General features: G+C 41.1%; 2 protein-coding genes across 2 annotated transcripts; both read left to right on the forward strand.

Moving 5' to 3' along the window:
- Window positions 1-984: 984 nt before the first annotated feature.
- ndufs8a (NADH:ubiquinone oxidoreductase core subunit S8a) lies at window positions 985-10,161 on the forward strand. The gene is made up of 8 exons (XM_037763989.1): window positions 985-1,136; window positions 3,947-4,002; window positions 4,825-4,890; window positions 6,506-6,595; window positions 6,874-6,982; window positions 7,531-7,594; window positions 7,895-8,023; window positions 8,570-10,161. Exons 2-8 carry the CDS (start codon window positions 3,960-3,962, stop codon window positions 8,699-8,701), a joined length of 633 nt encoding a protein of 210 aa, XP_037619917.1. The 5' UTR covers window positions 985-1,136; window positions 3,947-3,959; the 3' UTR covers window positions 8,702-10,161.
- Window positions 10,162-11,759: 1,598 nt separating this feature from the next.
- si:dkey-9i23.8 (parapinopsin) lies at window positions 11,760-19,002 on the forward strand. The gene is made up of 7 exons (XM_037764149.1): window positions 11,760-11,820; window positions 12,338-12,477; window positions 14,878-15,043; window positions 16,717-16,855; window positions 16,937-17,101; window positions 18,328-18,412; window positions 18,534-19,002. The coding sequence occupies exons 1-7, from the start codon at window positions 11,760-11,762 to the stop codon at window positions 18,741-18,743; spliced, it is 966 nt and encodes a 321-aa protein (XP_037620077.1). The 3' UTR covers window positions 18,744-19,002.
- Window positions 19,003-19,079: the final 77 nt, after the last annotated feature.

The following is a 19,079-nucleotide window of genomic DNA, read 5'->3' on the forward strand; positions in this document are numbered from 1 at the left end:
TATACAAGTACAATCGTGTGAAAAATACTTTTTGCTGGGAAGCTCCATTGAGAAAACACTAGGTTAAGTAACAATACAGGAAGGTGTGAATTTTGTAATCAGGAAGAAACATTAGAACACGTTATTATGCTCTCCTGTCCGACATATGATGCTGAGAAAAGGGAACTAACTGGTACTGAATCATGAAGAAATTAAGTTGGGCTATAATCTAAGTGGTCTCTTATAAAGAAGTTCTGGAGAAAAGTTTTATTTATTTTTGATCCAATATCTCAGGAGAACGAATTTGATGGAAAGAATACGACTCTATTTGTGAATATATGTATATACACATATAAACTGGAAAAACAAAGTTCGGAAACTTGTGTTTGGTCGATTATTTCTCTGTTGTTACAATGATAAATGGCATTGTATTTTAAATCGTTGGAAAGCCTTCACAATGATGTCCAGCTTGTAAGGATCATGCATTTGTGGGATGAGCAGCACAGCTGATTATGTGGGTAGTGCCCAAGAAAATTTTTCCAAAATGTTCTGCCAATGCTAAACAGTGTATTCTCCTGTTGGTATTGACTCTTGTTTTGAGTTGTTTGGTGGATTGGAAACAAGACATATTGGCTATTTTACACTTTATTCATTTAATACACCGTCAGGAGCCTCAGTAGCGGTGGAAGATCCATACGCAGCCACAACAACCTGGCACCTCCTCTTCATGCTGGTCACCAACCTGATCACAAGTTGCTGTGGGATGGAGTTCCATTCCTCAACCAGGATTCGTTGCAGGTCAGCATGCTTTTCCCCCTGTTTATACACATGTATTTACATGTATATACATGTATATATATATATACATAAAATTAAGTTGTATTATTCTTTATTATTATTATTATTATTATTATTATTTTCTTTAGTAGTACAACTAGTGAGTAGTTTGAATCCTTATCCACACTCCAGAAGAAGCAGAAGACAGTGCAGCATGTTGACTGTAGGCCGGTGGGAGGCGCAGGGAGGCAGTAGTGCACTAAACGGTAGCTAGTCTGCCGGAGAGAAGAAGAAGAAGAAGAAGAACTTCCTGTCCACGCCGAGTCCGCTCCGTCAGTCGTCCGCTGTTCTGGTTTAGAAGGCCAAATAGCGACATTTCGGTGAGTTTATAACCACTTAAAATTCATCAAATCTAATTTCTCACAAAGCTCCTTAACGTCTCATTAAATAGTCGATTTATTATTATTGATATGTGATCTTGACGACATTAGAATCGCCCTTGATTCACCTTTATGTGAAAGTCCTTGACAGTCAGCTCTGTGCTGTAACTCTGCTAACGACACTAAACAATGCTGCCGATGCTCAGCGAATAAGACTAGTTAAACACAAGTTCAACTAACGTCGCCGTGTATCGTTACCGTGTGTTGTGCACAGAACAGTTGAGTGGTCACAATGGTATTTAGTGTTGTGCTTTGCAAGATGCTAAACAATGTCATGCTACCGCAGTAAGGTCTAGCGTTACATCAGGGTTAGCTGAGGTCAACAATCCACTGTTAACGTTTACGGTAAGAGTTCACGGTCACCGTTGGTGTGCTGTGCCTCACTATATGAATATATGTGTATGAATATATGTGACTTTGTAACGCAGAGTGAGATGAGGTTAATGTTAGCAGCTGAGACACAGTAACGTGAATGTTTACCAGTCATCAACATGCACTTTATTTCAGACCCAGAGGTCAATATCAGTATAAATACAATACAATACAATACAATACAGTACAGTACAATACAATACAGTACAGTACAGTACAATACAATACAATACAATACAGTACAATACAATACAGTACAGTACAGTACAATACAATACAGTACAGTACAGTACAATACAATACAATACAGTACAGTACAATACAATACAGTACAGTACAGTACAATACAATACAATACAATACAGTACAATACAATACAGTACAGTACAGTACAGTACAATACAATACAATACAGTACAGTACAGTACAGTACAGTACAATACAATACAGTACAGTACAGTACAGTACAGTACAGTACAATACAATACAATACAGTACAATACAGTACAGTACAGTACAATACAATACAATACAGTACAGTACAGTACAATACAGTACAGTACAGTACAATACAATACAGTACAGTACAGTACAGTACAGTACAATACAATACAGTACAATACAGTACAAGGACAACAACACAGAGATATAATCACTGCAGTTCACAGTGATTAAAACATATATAGGTATTTGCTTCCCAAAACAAGAGCAGTACCTTGTGTCACTTTGTGTTTGGGCTCAGTTATTTGAATCAATTAATCAACACATACATTTGTACATAAAATTCTGAGGTCTCTACACTGGCTCCCTGTGTCTCAGAGAATTGATTTAAAAATACTGCTGCTGGTTTACAAAGCACGAAATGGTTTAGGGCCAAAATACATTTCAGATCTTCTGCTATGTTCTGAACCATCCAGACCTCTCAGGTCATCTGGATCAGATCTGCTTAGTGTCCCCAGATTCACAACTAAACATGCAGAAGCAGCCTTCAGTTTTTATGCATCAAATATTTGGAACAAGATCCCAGAAACCTGCAGGACCAACTCTGAGTTCTTTAAATCAAAGATTAAAACTTTCCTGTTTGCTGCTGCCTTTAATCAAACCAGATAATGATCTTATACTGCACTAGAGCTTTTACTGTTGTGTGTTATATTCTATTTCTTGCTTCTATCCTAGCTTTTATTTTTAGCTTGTTTTTATTTTCTAATCTTTAATGTTTTTATAACTGTTTTAATTATGTCTTAATGTTCTTTTGCACTTTGTCGCAATGTTCTTGAATGTTTATGTAAAGCACTTTGAATTGCCCTGTTGCTGAAATGTGCTCTAGAAATAAAGCTGCCTTGCCTTGCCCTTCCTAAAGTTCCTCAACACAGCATGGAAGGTGGGAACATTACTAGTATATGACTTGCACTTGTCAATCTTGGCAGCTTGAGCAAGATTCTGAATGCATCATTAAATGCCACCTGATGCCACCTATTTCATTTCTGCTTTGCTGTAACTGCACCACAAGTGGGGGCTGTATAGAGTGGAGTACCGTAGGCTCTAAAACAGGCTGTTTTTAACATCATCTGTACACATGTGAGATTTGCGTGCCAGCATGTTGGCTTGTGCGTACAGTTTGCAACACTGGCGCTGCACATCATCGTCATCACGCAGATCATTCCTGATGATGTGACCCGAATATCTTACTTTGTTCAACACATTTAGCGCTTTGTCTGCCATAAAGAATGAAGGAAATTCTTGCTTCTGATCCTCCTTGGTTTTAGCAATCATGACAACACTCTTTTTAGAGTTCAATTTAATGTCATACTGCGCACACCATAACTTGAGCAGAATCGTACAATAGACTATCCCCCACGATACATCCATTCTGTTTTGAAAGATCATCCATATACAGACTGAAGAGAACAGGTGACAGTATTCCACCTTGTCGGACCTTATTAGTCACTAGGAACAGTGCAGATATGCTCTTACCCCGTCTAGCTTGCATGGTTTGATGCGAATACCAAAAGTGTAAGATCCTTATCAAATACGGGGGGAGCCCTCGTTCTTGTAGTTTAACAAACAATTTATCATGATTAATTCGGTCACAAGTATTCAGTGATTCAGCGGGTTTAATCTCAGAACCCAGCTAACGTTACAGTAACGCTAAAAGTTTGTAATAGCACTTCTATTACAATCTCAAACGTCACTGTTTAGTATTTGTCAGAATCAAATTGCACTGTTTAGATTATGGCAGACACCTGGGAGGAGTGAGGGTCTGTTTAGTTCAATATGTAGAAACCATTTTTTTTGCTTCAAATAATAAATAAATGATAATGTTTTGATGCAGCCGCTGTTTTTGAACTGTTCCTCACTGGTATTCTGTCTGGTTTCAGCTCCGAAGACGTGATGGCTGCAACGTTGCGTTTACTTTACTCCGCGTCAAGGCCAGGTAAGATTTCTCAGCCACACAAAGAGAAGCACGTCCAGTTGCGCTTACACAAATATGTGTATTTTGAATGTAATTGACACGATAGTTGTTCAAGATAGGGTGTTCAAATACATTTTTTGTTTTACTGTATGTATTGAAATTTTCATCATATCCAGACAGCAATCAATAAATCAAATGCTCTGACAAAAAAGAGAAAAACAATCCGGTATCTGTGGCTGTCACAGGACTGTAAGAAGCCTGTGACCCTGCGTGCACTCTGCCCGAGCACTCATTGCACATCACAGGAGTCTTCCACCAGCTGCTAGCTTGACAGCTGTGTGGGACTACTAACAGTAACCATGTTGGTTGTTTACGTCTGTAATGATAATGTTGAGGGAGTGTCTTTGGAAGGAGGCCTGAAGGGACGGACTGTCAGTGTTGATGTCTTGGTGACTTCCTCTCTAGATTAAGGGACTTTTGGAGCTAGTGCTGCTAAGTTTTTCCAGTTGGATCATTTTAAAAACGAATGTACTCTTGTTAGTTTCTCAGCATTTCCACCCCTACCTTTTAAAGAATTAAAAAACAAATGAAAACAATTTTGAAATTATACAACAAAAGTTGTAAAATCTCAAATCACGTAGATGTGTCAATAATGTAAGCCATGTCGGATTCTAAAAATAGAGCTGCCTGCTCTGAGATGGCCAAACACAAGAAGTTGTGTCTTTGTCACAACATGTTGTTAAGCACACATCAGGTACCTGCGTAGTATCCTTCAGTTGTACAGTCACTGGGATGTAGTATCTAAATGATAATGCACTTTTTTAAATGTATTTTTCCTTTCAGGGACTTTTGTGGCCAGCCAGAATCTAGTGAGGTCCTTCAGTGTGTCCACACAAAGAGAAGGATTCAGTAAGTACCACTACAACACACAAACCCAGCTCATTGTGTGGTATTTAGGGATGATAATTTTGAAAGAAAAATTGAACCGATAACCGACCCTTGTTAACCGATTATTAACCATTAACCGACAAGATTAGTGGGTCTTATTCAGCGGTGCGCCAACTACAGTGTGTGAGCATAACAGACAACTGAGTCCCCAGTTCACCCGTCCGTGAGTTTCCAGACAATGGCAATAAAGCTGCCAATCTGAGGAGAGGTAGTGGACTGTAAAACTTATAAATGGTTCCCCTCCTCCACTACTGCTGGTCCACAGGTCTGTGGTGACTGAATACCACATAACATCCTTCAGCCGTCATTCAACACTGGCTCTCCCCTCTTTGTACATGCGAGGGATTTCATTGGTGGAAAAGTATGGTCTTGATGGCACCTTGTACATTGGGACTGCTTTCTTCATCAGGTGGAGAAAGGTTATTCCACTACTCTTAAGGGCACCATGTCCTTGAAAGTAAAATATGCTACAGCATGATTCAATTCTTTGTTTGTTTGTTTGTTCGTTTGGACTTGGGATTTAAGTCAGTTCCCTTTGCAAGTGGCTGCGTGACAGTTGGTTGAGCTGGATCGCTAAGACATGTAGCGTCGGCACATTTTCCCATCTAACGCTATGGATTAAGAGTTTATTAGAACCATATTGTGGTTGGTTATGTACAGTGGAAGAGGGCAGTGGATAGACAAACCAACACCGTCTTGGTGAGTTTTATTTTGTTTCTGTCGGGTTTAAATTACGATAAGTTCAGCTGCTCAAACAGCTGATCTACCTGCTGAAACTATGAGTGGCGCGGTGCCGTTTGCGTGCGCGCACACACACACACACACACACACACACACCCCTGCACTGACAGAAAACAGCCGAACTGAACATGCCACACACGTTTTACCGGTAGTAACGTTACTACCAGGCAGCACTTGCAACGGTTAATACAAGAGAAATATATATGTTTTAAGACGGGACGAATAGTTGCATAAACTATTGGATTTTTTATAAGTTAACGACTATTCAAAAAAATCATGACCCATCCCTAGTAAACTTGTTTCTGAATTTTGAAGCAGTTGACTGCGACAATCAGGTCAACGCTGTCCAGATTGATTTCTATTGGTCGGTAATGCAAATTTGTTCATCTTTGCCTCTCTTGCAAGTGAATCCTCTGATTGTAAAGATTCCATTGAAAATTAATTGATTGTTAAATTTGGCTGTTATTAGTTCTGGTGTGAAGAAGTCTAAAGACCAAATTATACTTTCTGCATAGCAGCTAGGATCTGCGTGACATAAATTGTTATCATCTGCTCATGTCCACAAAGGGAAGTGTCATACACATTACCCAATCTACCCAATCACAAGGCAGCCTGGTATGGACAAATGTAAAAAAAACACAAAGCATGAAAGAACACTTCTTTGGACTGTTGTTATCAAGGATATATGAGTTAAAAAGAGGCATGACTTAGAAAGATTTATGAAAGTCGTTTAATCTCTTGTGATGTACGCTCAGAAATGTTCACATTTCACACTGTGTAATCCAATCACAGCATACACGCACCTCTCTCACCTGATTGTGTTTTGTGTGTGCAGAGTATGTGAATGCCCAAGACATCCCTACAGACATGAAGTCCATCACAGACCGAGCTGCTCAGACGCTGCTCTGGACGGAGCTCTTCAGAGGTCAGCTCAATGTCAAAGTTCTAAATAACAGTGCCATTACTTGGTTTCTTTTGGAATCATTTCAAGATCATCACAATGTATTTTGTTGACACATGTTCATATATTTAACAATGCATCATAGGAAGGGTTATTGCATGTATTCAGCAAATGTGACCAAATGGATCTCCGCCACCACTGGAGGTGGTTTGGCTGCTGTTTTTTTTTCCATGGGAAATGTCCTCTGTCCGTGTGATCTGGATGTGTCAGTTTGTGATTGTGTGATTGTGTTGTGATGTCAGGTCTGGGCATGACAATGAGTTACCTGTTGAGAGAGCCGGCCACCATCAACTACCCGTTTGAGAAGGGGCCACTGTCACCTCGCTTCAGAGGAGAGCACGCACTGCGCAGGTGAGGACGACCACTCGTCAACCGCTCGGTGCATTGTGGGTCATTGTGAGAGTTTTGAAAATAAATGACATGCATTGTGATGCCAGTCAAACTGATTTAAAAACTAACAACCACTCAGAAGTTAGAATGTGAATAACTATTCACACAAGGATTATTAGTTGTTTTTTTTTGATGGACTTTGCATTTCACAACACTATCATTTTAGGAAAAGTCAAATGCATTGTATTCTCCTTTTGCAATAAAACCAGTGCTCTCTAAACATTGAGTTTTAGTTGTAGAGACTAACCCAAGACTGGAATGAAATAGCATTGCTCACTGATTTGTCATGCTAAATAAAATATTCTCTCTAATCGCTGAAAACCAGTCACACACGTCACGCCCCATGAATCACTAAATGGACTGGCACACTAAATGCTATGCTCTTAGCCTGAGATTTGACAGTGACCAAAGCTCAAAATGACATTTTCTAATATTAAAGGGGGTCCTTGCTGCAGTAGCAGCATTCTAGATCAAACCATAACAAAGTCTTTGTATTGATGTTACACCAGGTATCCTTCAGGAGAGGAACGCTGCATCGCCTGCAAGCTGTGTGAAGCTATCTGCCCTGCTCAGGTACACACACACACACACACACACACACACACACACACACACACACACACACTAGATGTAGCTTGATTGGATCATGCCCGCCTTTTAATATGAGCAAGACAAAACTACTTAAGCCACATTTAAACCAAAAGTAACTGTCTTTACTGTGAATAACATGAACTGTATGGTGAATAAATATATATATAAAATAAATATAGCCCTTTATGTTCAGTCTCAATAGCAGAAAGCAGATCAGAGAAAGGTCTGAGATAGAACTCTGTCAGTGTGTCTCTTCATCTCCGGCAATGTGTGTGTGTCCAGGCCATCACCATCGAAGCAGAGACTCGTGGTGACGGCAGCAGGAGGACGACTCGCTACGACATCGACATGACCAAATGCATCTACTGCGGCTTCTGTCAGGAGGCGTGTCCTGTGGACGCCATCGTAGAGGTGCGTGTATGATCCTGATGATGTACATGTGCACTAGGGATGTCACCGTACCAGAAATCTAGTAGTCAATACCGATACCAGTGCATTTCCACGATTCTCGATACCAAATTCGATACCAGGGTAAAAACAAAACAATAAATCCCATGTAATGTGTACATGCGTCTATATATCCTCAGATTGCAAGCAGTAGTTTAAATTCACTGACATGGTGACATTTCGCTGTGTAAAGGCTAGTGCTCCCATGATAACGGCTACATGTTAAGTCACAGCTCGTTAAGTTTCTGAGGTAGAAAACGCCAGATAGTGACGCAGCTCCACGGTAACCTGAAAACTCCATCATTCGTCTGCGCTGATGATTCAATGTTCCCACGGAAAAGATGACTTGCATCTTGCATTACTGCAAGTAGTAATAACAGTTAACTGGTCTCACTCCTCATCTTTGTCTCTGTCTTCTCCTCTCTTCCTTTGAATCCTGCTCTTACCTCTGATCCCTCTCTTCTCTCTTACATCGCTCTCTCCATCCTCTGTCTTTCCTTCTTTCCTCAGGGTCCTAACTTTGAGTTTTCCACTGAAACCCACGAAGAACTGCTCTACAACAAGGAGAAGCTCCTCAACAACGGAGACAAGTGGGAAGCAGAAATAGCTGCCAACCTACAAGCTGATTACCTCTACCGATAAACGCCCCCCCCCCACACACACACGCACACACACAGTGAACAGTTAGCACATACCAGAATAACCTCTCTGACACATACATACGTCCATACTGTACATACTGTAAGAAGACAGACTCGGCCGTGGATGTGCTTCAGGGTTGGATCTTTTATTTTCAAACCAAACATCACAAACACATTTCCTCAGTGTCATCCCCTTCTGATATGATGAATATACTTTGATATGTTTCAGATTTTTACCATGGCATTGTTTGGATTCCATATTTATTGTAGAATACTACATTGTCTGTGTGATGAGTGAACAACAGTCCCGCTGCCTCAGCATGGTCCAGTCAGTGATCATCCAGTCATCCATGTGGTTGTGTCTGCAGCACAGTCCCACAGGACTAAAAAGCATGGGGCCTGAGCCATGCTGTGGCAGTATCAGTGCTGTGTACACTCACGGCAGATATCAGACTTCTGATGTCCCACACAAGTATACATGGGTTGTTGTTATTATCCTGGATGGCAGTGCAAAGTTTTATGGTCTTTGTTTTTGTTTCCACTCTGACTCAAGAAATAAAATTCTGGGAGGAATACTAAATGTGTTGAACGTGAAAGTGCCATCTTGACTTTGGAAAAGATATTTTCATCTCAAGGTCACCAAACTGAGCGGACTCCATCTGTATAGGAAGACTCTGACCCCTGTGAGATGTGGTTGAAAGCTCTTTAAAAAGTTATTAAGTGGACCCTGATTTAAAGCTAAAGTCAGTAACTTTGAGCAAATAAGATTAAAAAAGTTATTAAGAGTTATTATTAGAAAAGTTATTTTTATAAAACGGTCACTATATCCTGACAGTAGTGCAGGAGACAGGTAATCTGTGATGTATAATGTGAGTGCGTGCATGTTTTAACCAATTTGAGTTTTAGACCTTTAGAGTAAGGACATTTTTGGAAAGTGAGGACATTTTGGCCGGTCCTCATCTTCGGACAGACCTTCAAAGGCCTGTTTGAGGGTTCAAACTTGGTTTTAAGGTCCAGGTTAGAATTAGGGTCAGTGTCAGGCATTTAGTTGTGATGGTTAAGGTTATTGTGAGGGGCTAGTGAATGCATTATGTCAGTGAGTGTCCTCACAAAGATAGAAGTACACAGCTGTGTGTGTGTCTTCCATGCAGTGGCTGAATGTTCTTGCTTGTGTTTTGCAATTTTGCAGCAGATTTTAAGGTAACTTTAAGGTCTAATGTTTCCTTATTGTTTAAGAGTGTGTTTGACAAACATTAATCAAACATTTTGATAAACGTACATTAGGAGATGTGGTGATCTTCTCATTAACTTTGGAAAAAATATCAAATGTGTAACACAGCAGTTTGATGTAAAACTCCCTAGAAAGCAACCCCCCCCCCCACCAGTTATGTTTCTACAGAATGTAGGTCTGATTTTTGTCCGATGTGTGAAACATGAATTAAAAAACACAAATAACAGGAACTCTGAAAAGAGTTATTTCAATGAAAGGACAGGAAATAAACTCTTACAGTGCTCCTAGCTAAAACCTAACTGAACATTCAGATGGACAAATATGAATAATAAAGAATAAACCTGAATTTATTCATAGACTTTTCTTTAGATTGTAGAAATGGTTGAAGAATGGAAAGATTACGTAAAAGAGAAATAACTCCATGTTCCTTCTACAGTTTAAAGTCATATTGTTTGACATATTATTTGCATCTGATTCCTAAGAGTAGCTTAGTTTCCTTACTGTTGTTCTCATCCCCTACTGTACAAGATAAGGATAATAGTAGTAGTAGAAGCTGAATTACAGGCACACACACACAACGTGCGTCAGAGCAATTCTAGTTGAGTTAAATGGAGCATGTGAATTTTAATTGAAATGGTTTTGATGACACTTCCATCTGAGCTCTACGCTACAAACACCTAGAAACCATCGTTGAAGGCTGTGGACCGACGGCTCACCGTAAAAGTAAGTGACGCCTTTTCTCTATCAAACAGAAAATCAGATCAGATTGAGGTTTAACCCTGTGCCTGTCCCTATGCATGAGTGAACTGAAAAGTTTGGACATCATTAGGCATGACCGTCTCACCCTGTCCTTTTAATATACATTCAGCTGCTGGAGAATACTGCACCGCATCGTGCACATAAACTGTAAAGTCAGACAATGTTGTCTTTGTTCATATACCCTGTTCAATAACTTAAAGGTGCTCAATACCAACTGTATAAAATATGGACATAGTCTCTGTGACGTCACCCATAGCTTTCTGAAGAGCTGTTGTAAGATAAGATAAGATAGAACTTTATTAATCCCGAAGGAAATTCTTGTGCCAGAGATTGCTCAAAAATTACAACAAGCTCAAGTGTATAAAATAAAAAGTACTAATTTTTAGCACCAGTGCCTAATAGAATAACAATCAAGTAAGATACATTAAGTAAAATTAGTAAATAAGATAAGTAGAGTAAAAAAGGTAAAGTAAGCTAAAAAAAAAACAGAAAAGAAGTAACATTGCACATGATGGACATAATATATATAATATACATATACATAATATTGCAAATGATATTGATATTATTTTTGTTCTCAGTGTCCGGCATTTTCAGTTGTCTTTCCTGCAGAAGGGGGAGGAGTTATATAGTCTGATGGTCACTGGTAGGAAAGACCTCCTGTGGCGTTCACTGGTGCACCTCGGTGGTCTCAGTCTACGGCTGAAGGTGCTTTGGTATGACTCCAGTGTGGCGTTCAGGGGATGAGAGGCGTTATCCCTAGTACAGAGTAGTTTCCTCAGCATCCTCCTCTCCGACACCTCCACCAAACACTCCAGTTCAACTCCCAGGACAGAACCTGCTTTCCTGATGAGCTTGTTGAGTCTGTTAGCATCGGCTGCCTTCACCCTGCTGCCCCGGCACACTTCAGCGTAGAAGATGACGCCGGCCACCACCGAGTGATAAAACATCTGCAGCATGGTTCTGCAGATGTTGAAGGATCTGAGTCTCCTGAGAAAAAGACCAGTTCTTAGACCAGTTCATTTTATTAGCTATTAAGTGGAAGCCCAGGTACTTGTAGTCCTCAACAATGTCCACTTCTGTCCCCCTGATGCTGACTGATTTAGGATGGGTCCTTTGTGAAGCTCAAAGTGGGTGGCTCCGACCATCGCCATCTTGGCAGTGACAATACAGCCCGACTCCCGGCTAATCCCACAACGGGTAAAGAGGTGGATCGTCAGTGGAGCTGAGGCAGGCCCTCATCTCAGTTTGTCAAATACTGACGATTTGTTCGACCCCTCGGTGTCACTTTTCAGTTGCAGTAAACACACGCTTAATCTTGTGAATTAAACATAACACTTGTTTATGATTAGGCAACAAAACCACTTAGTTAGGTTTAGGAAAAAACAACATGGTTAGGCTTATAATTACTACGTTTGTACAGAGAAAATGTGACCAGATGTGAACACGGGACACGAACAATCACTGGATCGCAAAGTGAAAGTGAAACGTAACGCACGGACACGAACAGCAGTCTCCTGGATGAAAGCCTTGTGTGGGACCCATCCACCTGCCCTCCCAACGACCCACCCTGTGTCTCTCTTCTGCTCTTTAAACTACGTCACCACCACAGAACTCTCCCTGTGTTTTGTATTCCTTATCTTCCAGTGAGTGAGTGGTTTAATGGGACTGTGTTCGTGGAACGTCCATGGCCAGAGGCAGAGAGGTGGCTGCTGGTGGCTGTGTTGGGACTGGAGATGGTCATGGGAGTTATGGGAAACTGTCTTGTTCTGCTGGTCAAAGTCATGGTAAGGTGTTGTGTTGTGTTCAAACCGAGCGCATGGCAAAAATTGCGTGCTTTAAACGATAAACATCAGTTGGGTGTTGTGAATGATGACGGTTGAGTAGAGCGACACTGTTTCAAATACAATGTCAATCAAGTTTATCAAATCAACTGACAATTTATCACTCTATTTTTCAATTCATACACATTTTCATAACTGTTTTTTGTTGCTCCAACTCTTGAGGACACTTTCCCTTCCATGATAAATGGCAATTTTGTGTTGTGAATGATGAATAACGAATGTAAAATGGTGAAAATTATGAAACATGGCTCTGATTTCATCACATCACAACTGTTTTAGTCAAATCAGCCTTAAATTAATCAAATCACTTGATAATTTATCGCTCATTTTTCATTTCACATCCATTTTAAGGCTCCAATTTTCAATTCACACGCATTTTCGTCACCTCCATTTTTATCACTTAATCTTTGCTACATCCACCCGTCATAGAGTATAAAAGATCCAAACTTTTCCTCGACACAATTCCACTTCAGCTCGTATCCTTGCGGAACATATAACCAAAGCTTTACGGTGCAGCTCCACTTTATGTGACCAATCCGCATGAACTCGCGTCCGCCCTACATCCATCCTACAAAGCCGTTCCCTTCTCTACCAGCTCCATACAAGAGTATTTTATTTACGAAAAAGCGACAGTTCAAACCGTTCCTGTCAGATGGATGATGATGACATACTGTAAGTTAATGAGGCAAAAAAGGTGTTAAAAACATGTTTGTGTTCAAGAAGTGGATTCTGGATAAAATGATGTTTAACATCATTCCTGCTCTGAAGTCAGAACAATATCATCGTAACTAAGACATAAAAACTATATTTTACAGGATAGATTATCAACTACGATCATTAGTGTTGCTTCAGCATTTCTTGGTTGTCACACCCCCTAGTTGCACCGCCAGTTTGGTGCGCATCGCAGGTCATCCCATCATGCTTTGTGCGGCAAATCAGTCGCATTTATATATTTATTTGTTTATTTTTCTTTATTTCTTTATTTCTTTTTTCTTTCTTTAATTTATTTTTTTCTCCATTTTGTTTTATCCATACTTCATTTTATTTTCTTTTGTTATGAGGAAAAGGAAGAAAGGGAAAAAAAAAACAAAAAAAACAAATCCTCATCTGGCCAGGCCATGATGCCTCGAAACCAACTGGGCTCCTCTTCCATCTCCTCTCTCCTCCCTCCAACGATCTCCTATTGATAGAAAAGGGCACAAGCCCTGAGCTATCTAACCAAGCTCACAAATTTACGAGTACGAGTAAATCAGTCACTTATGGCGTTTAATTAGTATCAAAACCCACGCGCGCACAGAACAGTAATCGTGAGCGGAAAAGCATCCTCGCGAGGGAGCATTTCAGCATCTCGGCTGTGTCTATTACACTAAGTTAAAATCTTTCAGTGATCCTTTTTTAATAGCAAACTTCAGTAATGTGAGGCCTGTGGCAAACTTTTGCAAAGTGATGTTAGCTTTTCTAACAAAAGATATTTAGCTAGCTATAACAGAGTATTGTAGTTCATACAGTATAGAAATCAATACCTTCAAACAATATTAAAAAGGGATCACAGAAAGATTTTAACTTAGCGTAAGACTTACTTGCTCCGACATGATGGCCCCATGAAAATGTTGTTCTCTCAGGCCTACCTGTCTTTGACTGTCATTGATCAGCCAATCAAAGGAGACACATCAGCCACCGTCTATTCCATCCCCGCCTCCAAAGTCTCAAAAGTCAACTTGACGAGCGAGCGAGTTGAGCAGTTGCGAGCGCTTAGAGAGGGTCGAGCGGGCGCTCGTCACAGCCCCGCGCTCGCGGGACTGCATTTGTGCACACGGAGCAGAAATGCTTTCTCGGGAGGATGCTTTTCTGCTGGCGGATACTGTTCTCTGCGCTCGCGGGTTTTGATACTAATTAAACGCCATAGTCACTTCCCATACACAATGAATGGGAGCGAATTTAGCCGCCAGTCTGGTTGTGTATGGTGGGGCTGCACCGTTAGATTGGTGTGAATGTTATCCTTGTTAGTCGTGTCTATAAGTACAGAAGACCACGACGGACTGTGGTTGAACTTAGTGTGATGTTTTGGTTTTGTGTTATCTCAACATGTGTTCACTTTTCTTCTTCTGTCTTTAATTTTCAGTGCAGGGGTCGGTTCTGCTGTCGTTATTGGCTTCCTTTCATCAGTCTCACCTTGTCAGATTTAGGTACAATTTACACCGACACCAATTTCTAGTGCATTATGCGATTACTTGTCATCATTTACTTTCTTGGTGTATCCCACTATCTCTCAACTCACCTCATAATCTCATTTGATTCCAGTATTGTAACACATTTGTCACAGCGTTTCACATGTAATCTCAGGAAGTCATCATTTCTGATAATGAACCACTGTGTTGTGAAGGCTGCTCCCTCCTCATCATCTCCGGCTCCCTGTTGGCCATGCTGACAGGAGGTCAGAGGTCACCGTGGTGTGAGGTCGTCAGCCTGCTTAAGTTTGCCTTCATCACCTCCTCTATAGGGAGCATAGGTACGGCTCAGCTCTAAACACACTGATAGAGACCATGTCATCATGAATGAGGTTCTCCATACAGGGGAAGCCACAGTAACAACCTGACATTAAAGGAACAGTGTGTAGCATTTAGGGGGATCTATTGGTCTATTAATATTAACAAGTATGTTTTCTTTAGTGTATAATCACCTGAAAATAAGAGTTGTGTTTTCGGTACCTTAATGAGCCGTTTATATCTACATAGGGAGCGGGTCCTCTTCATGGAGCCGTCCACCATGTTCCTACAGTAGCCCAGAACGAATAAACCAAACACTGGCTTTAGACATTTGCGTTTTTGCGTCAGCCACCGTAGTTCTCCTACACACTTGGCACGCGGTAGAAGTTTCAGTTGGTTGCAATCTGCAACCTCAAAACTAGATGCCACCAAAACCTACACACTGCACCTTTAAGGCTTACAATCATTCTGAGTTTATGGATAATCTAAGATTTATTGATCCAAGTTTAATGTTTAAAGGGACTGTTTGTAACTTTTTACACGTATAAATCAATCCAGGTCAGTGTCCCATGCGCGCTCGGGTGCGGCTGCGATGTTCAGACAAGACTCCAACACAAACTACACGGAAGCACCAAAGTTGTATCTAGTGAAGCCCGTCTTGCAAAACAGTGTTGGCCGCGGTCAGAGGACGCGGGGGAGACTGTAGCTTTGGTCTCCAGGGCCGGAGTCTCTGCTGTACTCTGCTCCTATGCTCCTCTGTCTGCCTGCCTTCACTCAGCTCGCTCCACCTCACATGCATGCGCGCACACTCCACACTGCAGAAGAGTTAGTAGCTCTGAGAATATCTAGTGAATGTACAGTGGACGTTTGTGCAGAAATATCTGCTGCAGCTCCTTCAGACCAACAGAGGTTTCCCGTGTCTTGTGAAGTGACGGCGCTCCGGAGTGAGTAACCTTATCGTCTCCGACCAAAACTCCGGTGTCTCCCCTGTTCCCTCCGGCCGCGGTCGGGAGGCTGAAGCAGGAAAAGCCAACACTAGGATCAGCAGTGATTCATGGAGAGACCTTCGTCTGGTCAGCTAACATTACTGCCAAGCAGGTAAAATATAGAGTGATATTGTGGTTTTAGCTGACGTGTGTCGCCTCACTGATTTGAGCGATGCTCGTTCATGTCTATGTAAAGCGAGCACAAGCGCGAGCACGACGCTGACTTTCGTTGACTTAACGGCCACAGGTGTCGCTGTTAACAAGCATTTCTGATTCTTACAAACAGTCCCTTTAATTATGTGTTTCATGAATTTGTAGTTTACACATCTATAATATCATTAGTCACCATATTGAATCTGGAATATACCCTAAACATCTGTGCAGATTGGAATTAGGCTACACTGCAGTGGATGAACAGTGTAATATGTGTTATCATAGGGGTTATTAGAAATGAGTTTATTTAGAATTCATAATATTATAAAGAGAACTGGATACAGCGTTGGAGGCGGGGCCCCGTTAATTCCTATGAAAGTTGCTCAGTGGCGCACGACTTCCGTCTGGAAAAGTACCCGGATCTTGGGCACATGGAACATGCGCAGTAGCGTCCGCTTGGTCACGTGACTCGGTCCCAACGACATGCTGTCGTCACGGCTTGGTGTGAACAGGGCCTTTGATCCAGTCAGTTTGAGGTTTCCTTTTTTCCTTTACAGCTATCCTCTGTTTGCAACGGTTGATTGGCATTGCCACAACAGGAAGTGCTCTCTTTGTTGTCATGGTGACAGCCTGCTTGGCTTCTTGGGTGACAGGGCTGGTGTTTGGCAGCGTCCCTGTTGTCTACGCCTGGATCAGGTACAGTACGTAGTTTACTGAATGCTTTACATGTTGTTTCTACACTGTGTTCATCTCCATCATGTCCTCTCTCTGCTCCAGGTATGACCCTGCAGAGATGCTGTGTGCTGTCTTCTGGGAGAACAGCTACTCAGACATGTTGGTCTACCTTCTCTGTGCTTTCTCCATCTGTATCTTCCTCCCCTTCCTCCTCATCTTCTTCTGCTCTCTACTGAGTGCCGCTGGCTGCCGCTCGAGCTGCAACAGGTAAATCACCTGAGAAAAGAAAATTTCAAGAGACACATCCCAAGCTGGAAACTGATGTTGTTTATGTCAGGTTAGGTCCAAGACCAGACTACAGATGAGTCAATGACTCCATTATTCAGAATTGACCGTTTCAGTCACTGGATCCAGCTTCTCAATTGTGAGGATTTGATGCTTTTCCTTGTCACATATGATTTTGAAATTTAATATATTTGGGTTTTGGACAGTTGGTCGGAAAAAACAAGCTATTTGAAGGTGTCACCTTGGGCTATTTTCTGGCACTTGGTAGACAAAGCTATTGATTGAGTAATTGGGAAAATAATAGTCAGACTAATTGATAATGGAAATGATTTGCCGCTGTAGACCTGACACCATTGACAAGTATAAAAGCCTGGTCCCTGGGGTTTGGAAGGGGATGGGTTTACCAAAAGACCTCAACTCCTTTGATACGGACTAAATGAATGAGGAAATAAAGCAGCGTTTCTGAGTGGCGGTGAGCGACTGTTGGTCATCTGTGTGTGTGCGTGACTTCTCAGCCAATCCCAGCGCGATAAATGACCTGCCTTCCGTTTCCACTATATTCTCTTTCACACTTACATACATTCTTCTCTTACATACATACATTTTCTTCTCACATACACATATTATTTATAATATTAAATGTATTTGATGTATAATTTAAATATATGAATATGAGAGTAAATGTATGAATGTGTGAGTGAAAATATATAAATATAAGAGTGAAACGTGTGAATGTGTTAGTTAAAAATATATGAATATGAGTAAAATGTATGAAGGAGTGAGTGAATATATATAAAAATGAGCATGAAATGTATGAAAGTGTGATTTAAAATATACAAATATGAGAATAAAAATTGTGTGGGTGTAAGAATGAAAATGAATTAATGTGCGAGTGAAAATATATGTATGTGAAAGGAGAATGTATGTATGTGCGAGTGGCATAATGAATAATGTCTTATAAGGTGCCTCATAGTTTTCGCCACACCGCCTGATCTCGTGTGAATGCAGCCTTACACTGCCGAACGGCATGCTGGGTACAGCTTGCTAAGGAAGTGCAGCGTCGAGTGTGAAGTTGTTTGTATGAGCGGTTCTTGAGAAAGCTGCAAGCAGCAACGCCACAGGCAGAGCATTCGGTTCTGAACGGGCACTGAACTAACAAACCCAGTGTTACTCGCTCCTGTCTCCATCTTGTTTCCTCTTTGACTCAGTGATAATGAAGCAGATCTGTCTGCAGTCTGTCCTCTGCTGGTGGCCTCTTACATGTTCTGCTACACTCCCTTTGTTGTGTCTGAGGTGAAACATGCACTCACTCACTCACTAGTTACAAACACGAATGAACACATGAGCTATTGGATCTGCATATACACCGATTAAAAACACTCATAGACTGTCTTTGTTTCTTTCTCTCCATCAGCTGATCCTGCTGGGCAGGATGGACCTGTCACCGGCACCTGATTGGTTAAGGACACTGTCATCAGTGATGTCATACCTGGACTGTGGTCTGAACCCTCTTATTTACTGCTCCCATCAGAACTTCCGGGAGGCGGGCCTGGCCCTTTTGTGGACCAATAGGAAACCATCGTCAGAGCCTGTCCTCACTTATATCACTAAACATGACGTGTAAACATGTGAGGGGTTCCACATTTATTCCCCAGACATTTCAAGAACCCACAAATGACACATCTCATAAACAGCTGCATTTATCTGAGGTCAGTATGTAATTACTGGCATTTCCCCTTCTTTATCCTTATAATATATCATATCAAGTCATTACTATTTTCTTTCTTTAAAACCTGTTGAAAAGTAAAGAAATATATATTATATTTGCTCCATTTCCTTTTTGTTGCGATGACTAAATTAAAAGTTGAAAAGTTTCAATTAAAGTTTTATAAAGACTCAGTTAAGACATGAGGTGTTCAATACATTTCAGGTTGAGTGTGTTTTCCCTTTCTGAGTTTTC

This window comes from Sebastes umbrosus, chromosome 3, assembly GCF_015220745.1.
Source record: "Sebastes umbrosus isolate fSebUmb1 chromosome 3, fSebUmb1.pri, whole genome shotgun sequence".
Classification (NCBI taxonomy): Eukaryota; Metazoa; Chordata; class Actinopteri; order Perciformes; family Sebastidae; genus Sebastes; species Sebastes umbrosus.

Bases quoted from the DNA above. Each gene is read 5' to 3' on its own strand.
- ndufs8a (XM_037763989.1), top strand. From the start codon at position 3,960: ATGGCTGCAACGTTGCGTTTACTTTACTCCGCGTCAAGGCCAG. The intron at 7,595-7,894 runs GTACACACACAC...GTGTGTGTCCAG, and splicing joins AAGCTATCTGCCCTGCTCAG to GCCATCACCATCGAAGCAGA. The intron at 8,024-8,569 runs GTGCGTGTATGA...TTCTTTCCTCAG, and splicing joins CTGTGGACGCCATCGTAGAG to GGTCCTAACTTTGAGTTTTC.
- si:dkey-9i23.8 (XM_037764149.1), top strand. From the start codon at position 11,760: ATGTCCACTTCTGTCCCCCTGATGCTGACTGATTTAGGATGGGTCCTT. The intron at 11,821-12,337 runs GTGGGTGGCTCC...CTTATCTTCCAG, and splicing joins GGTCCTTTGTGAAGCTCAAA to TGAGTGAGTGGTTTAATGGG. The intron at 17,102-18,327 runs GTAAATCACCTG...TCTTTGACTCAG, and splicing joins TGCCGCTCGAGCTGCAACAG to TGATAATGAAGCAGATCTGT.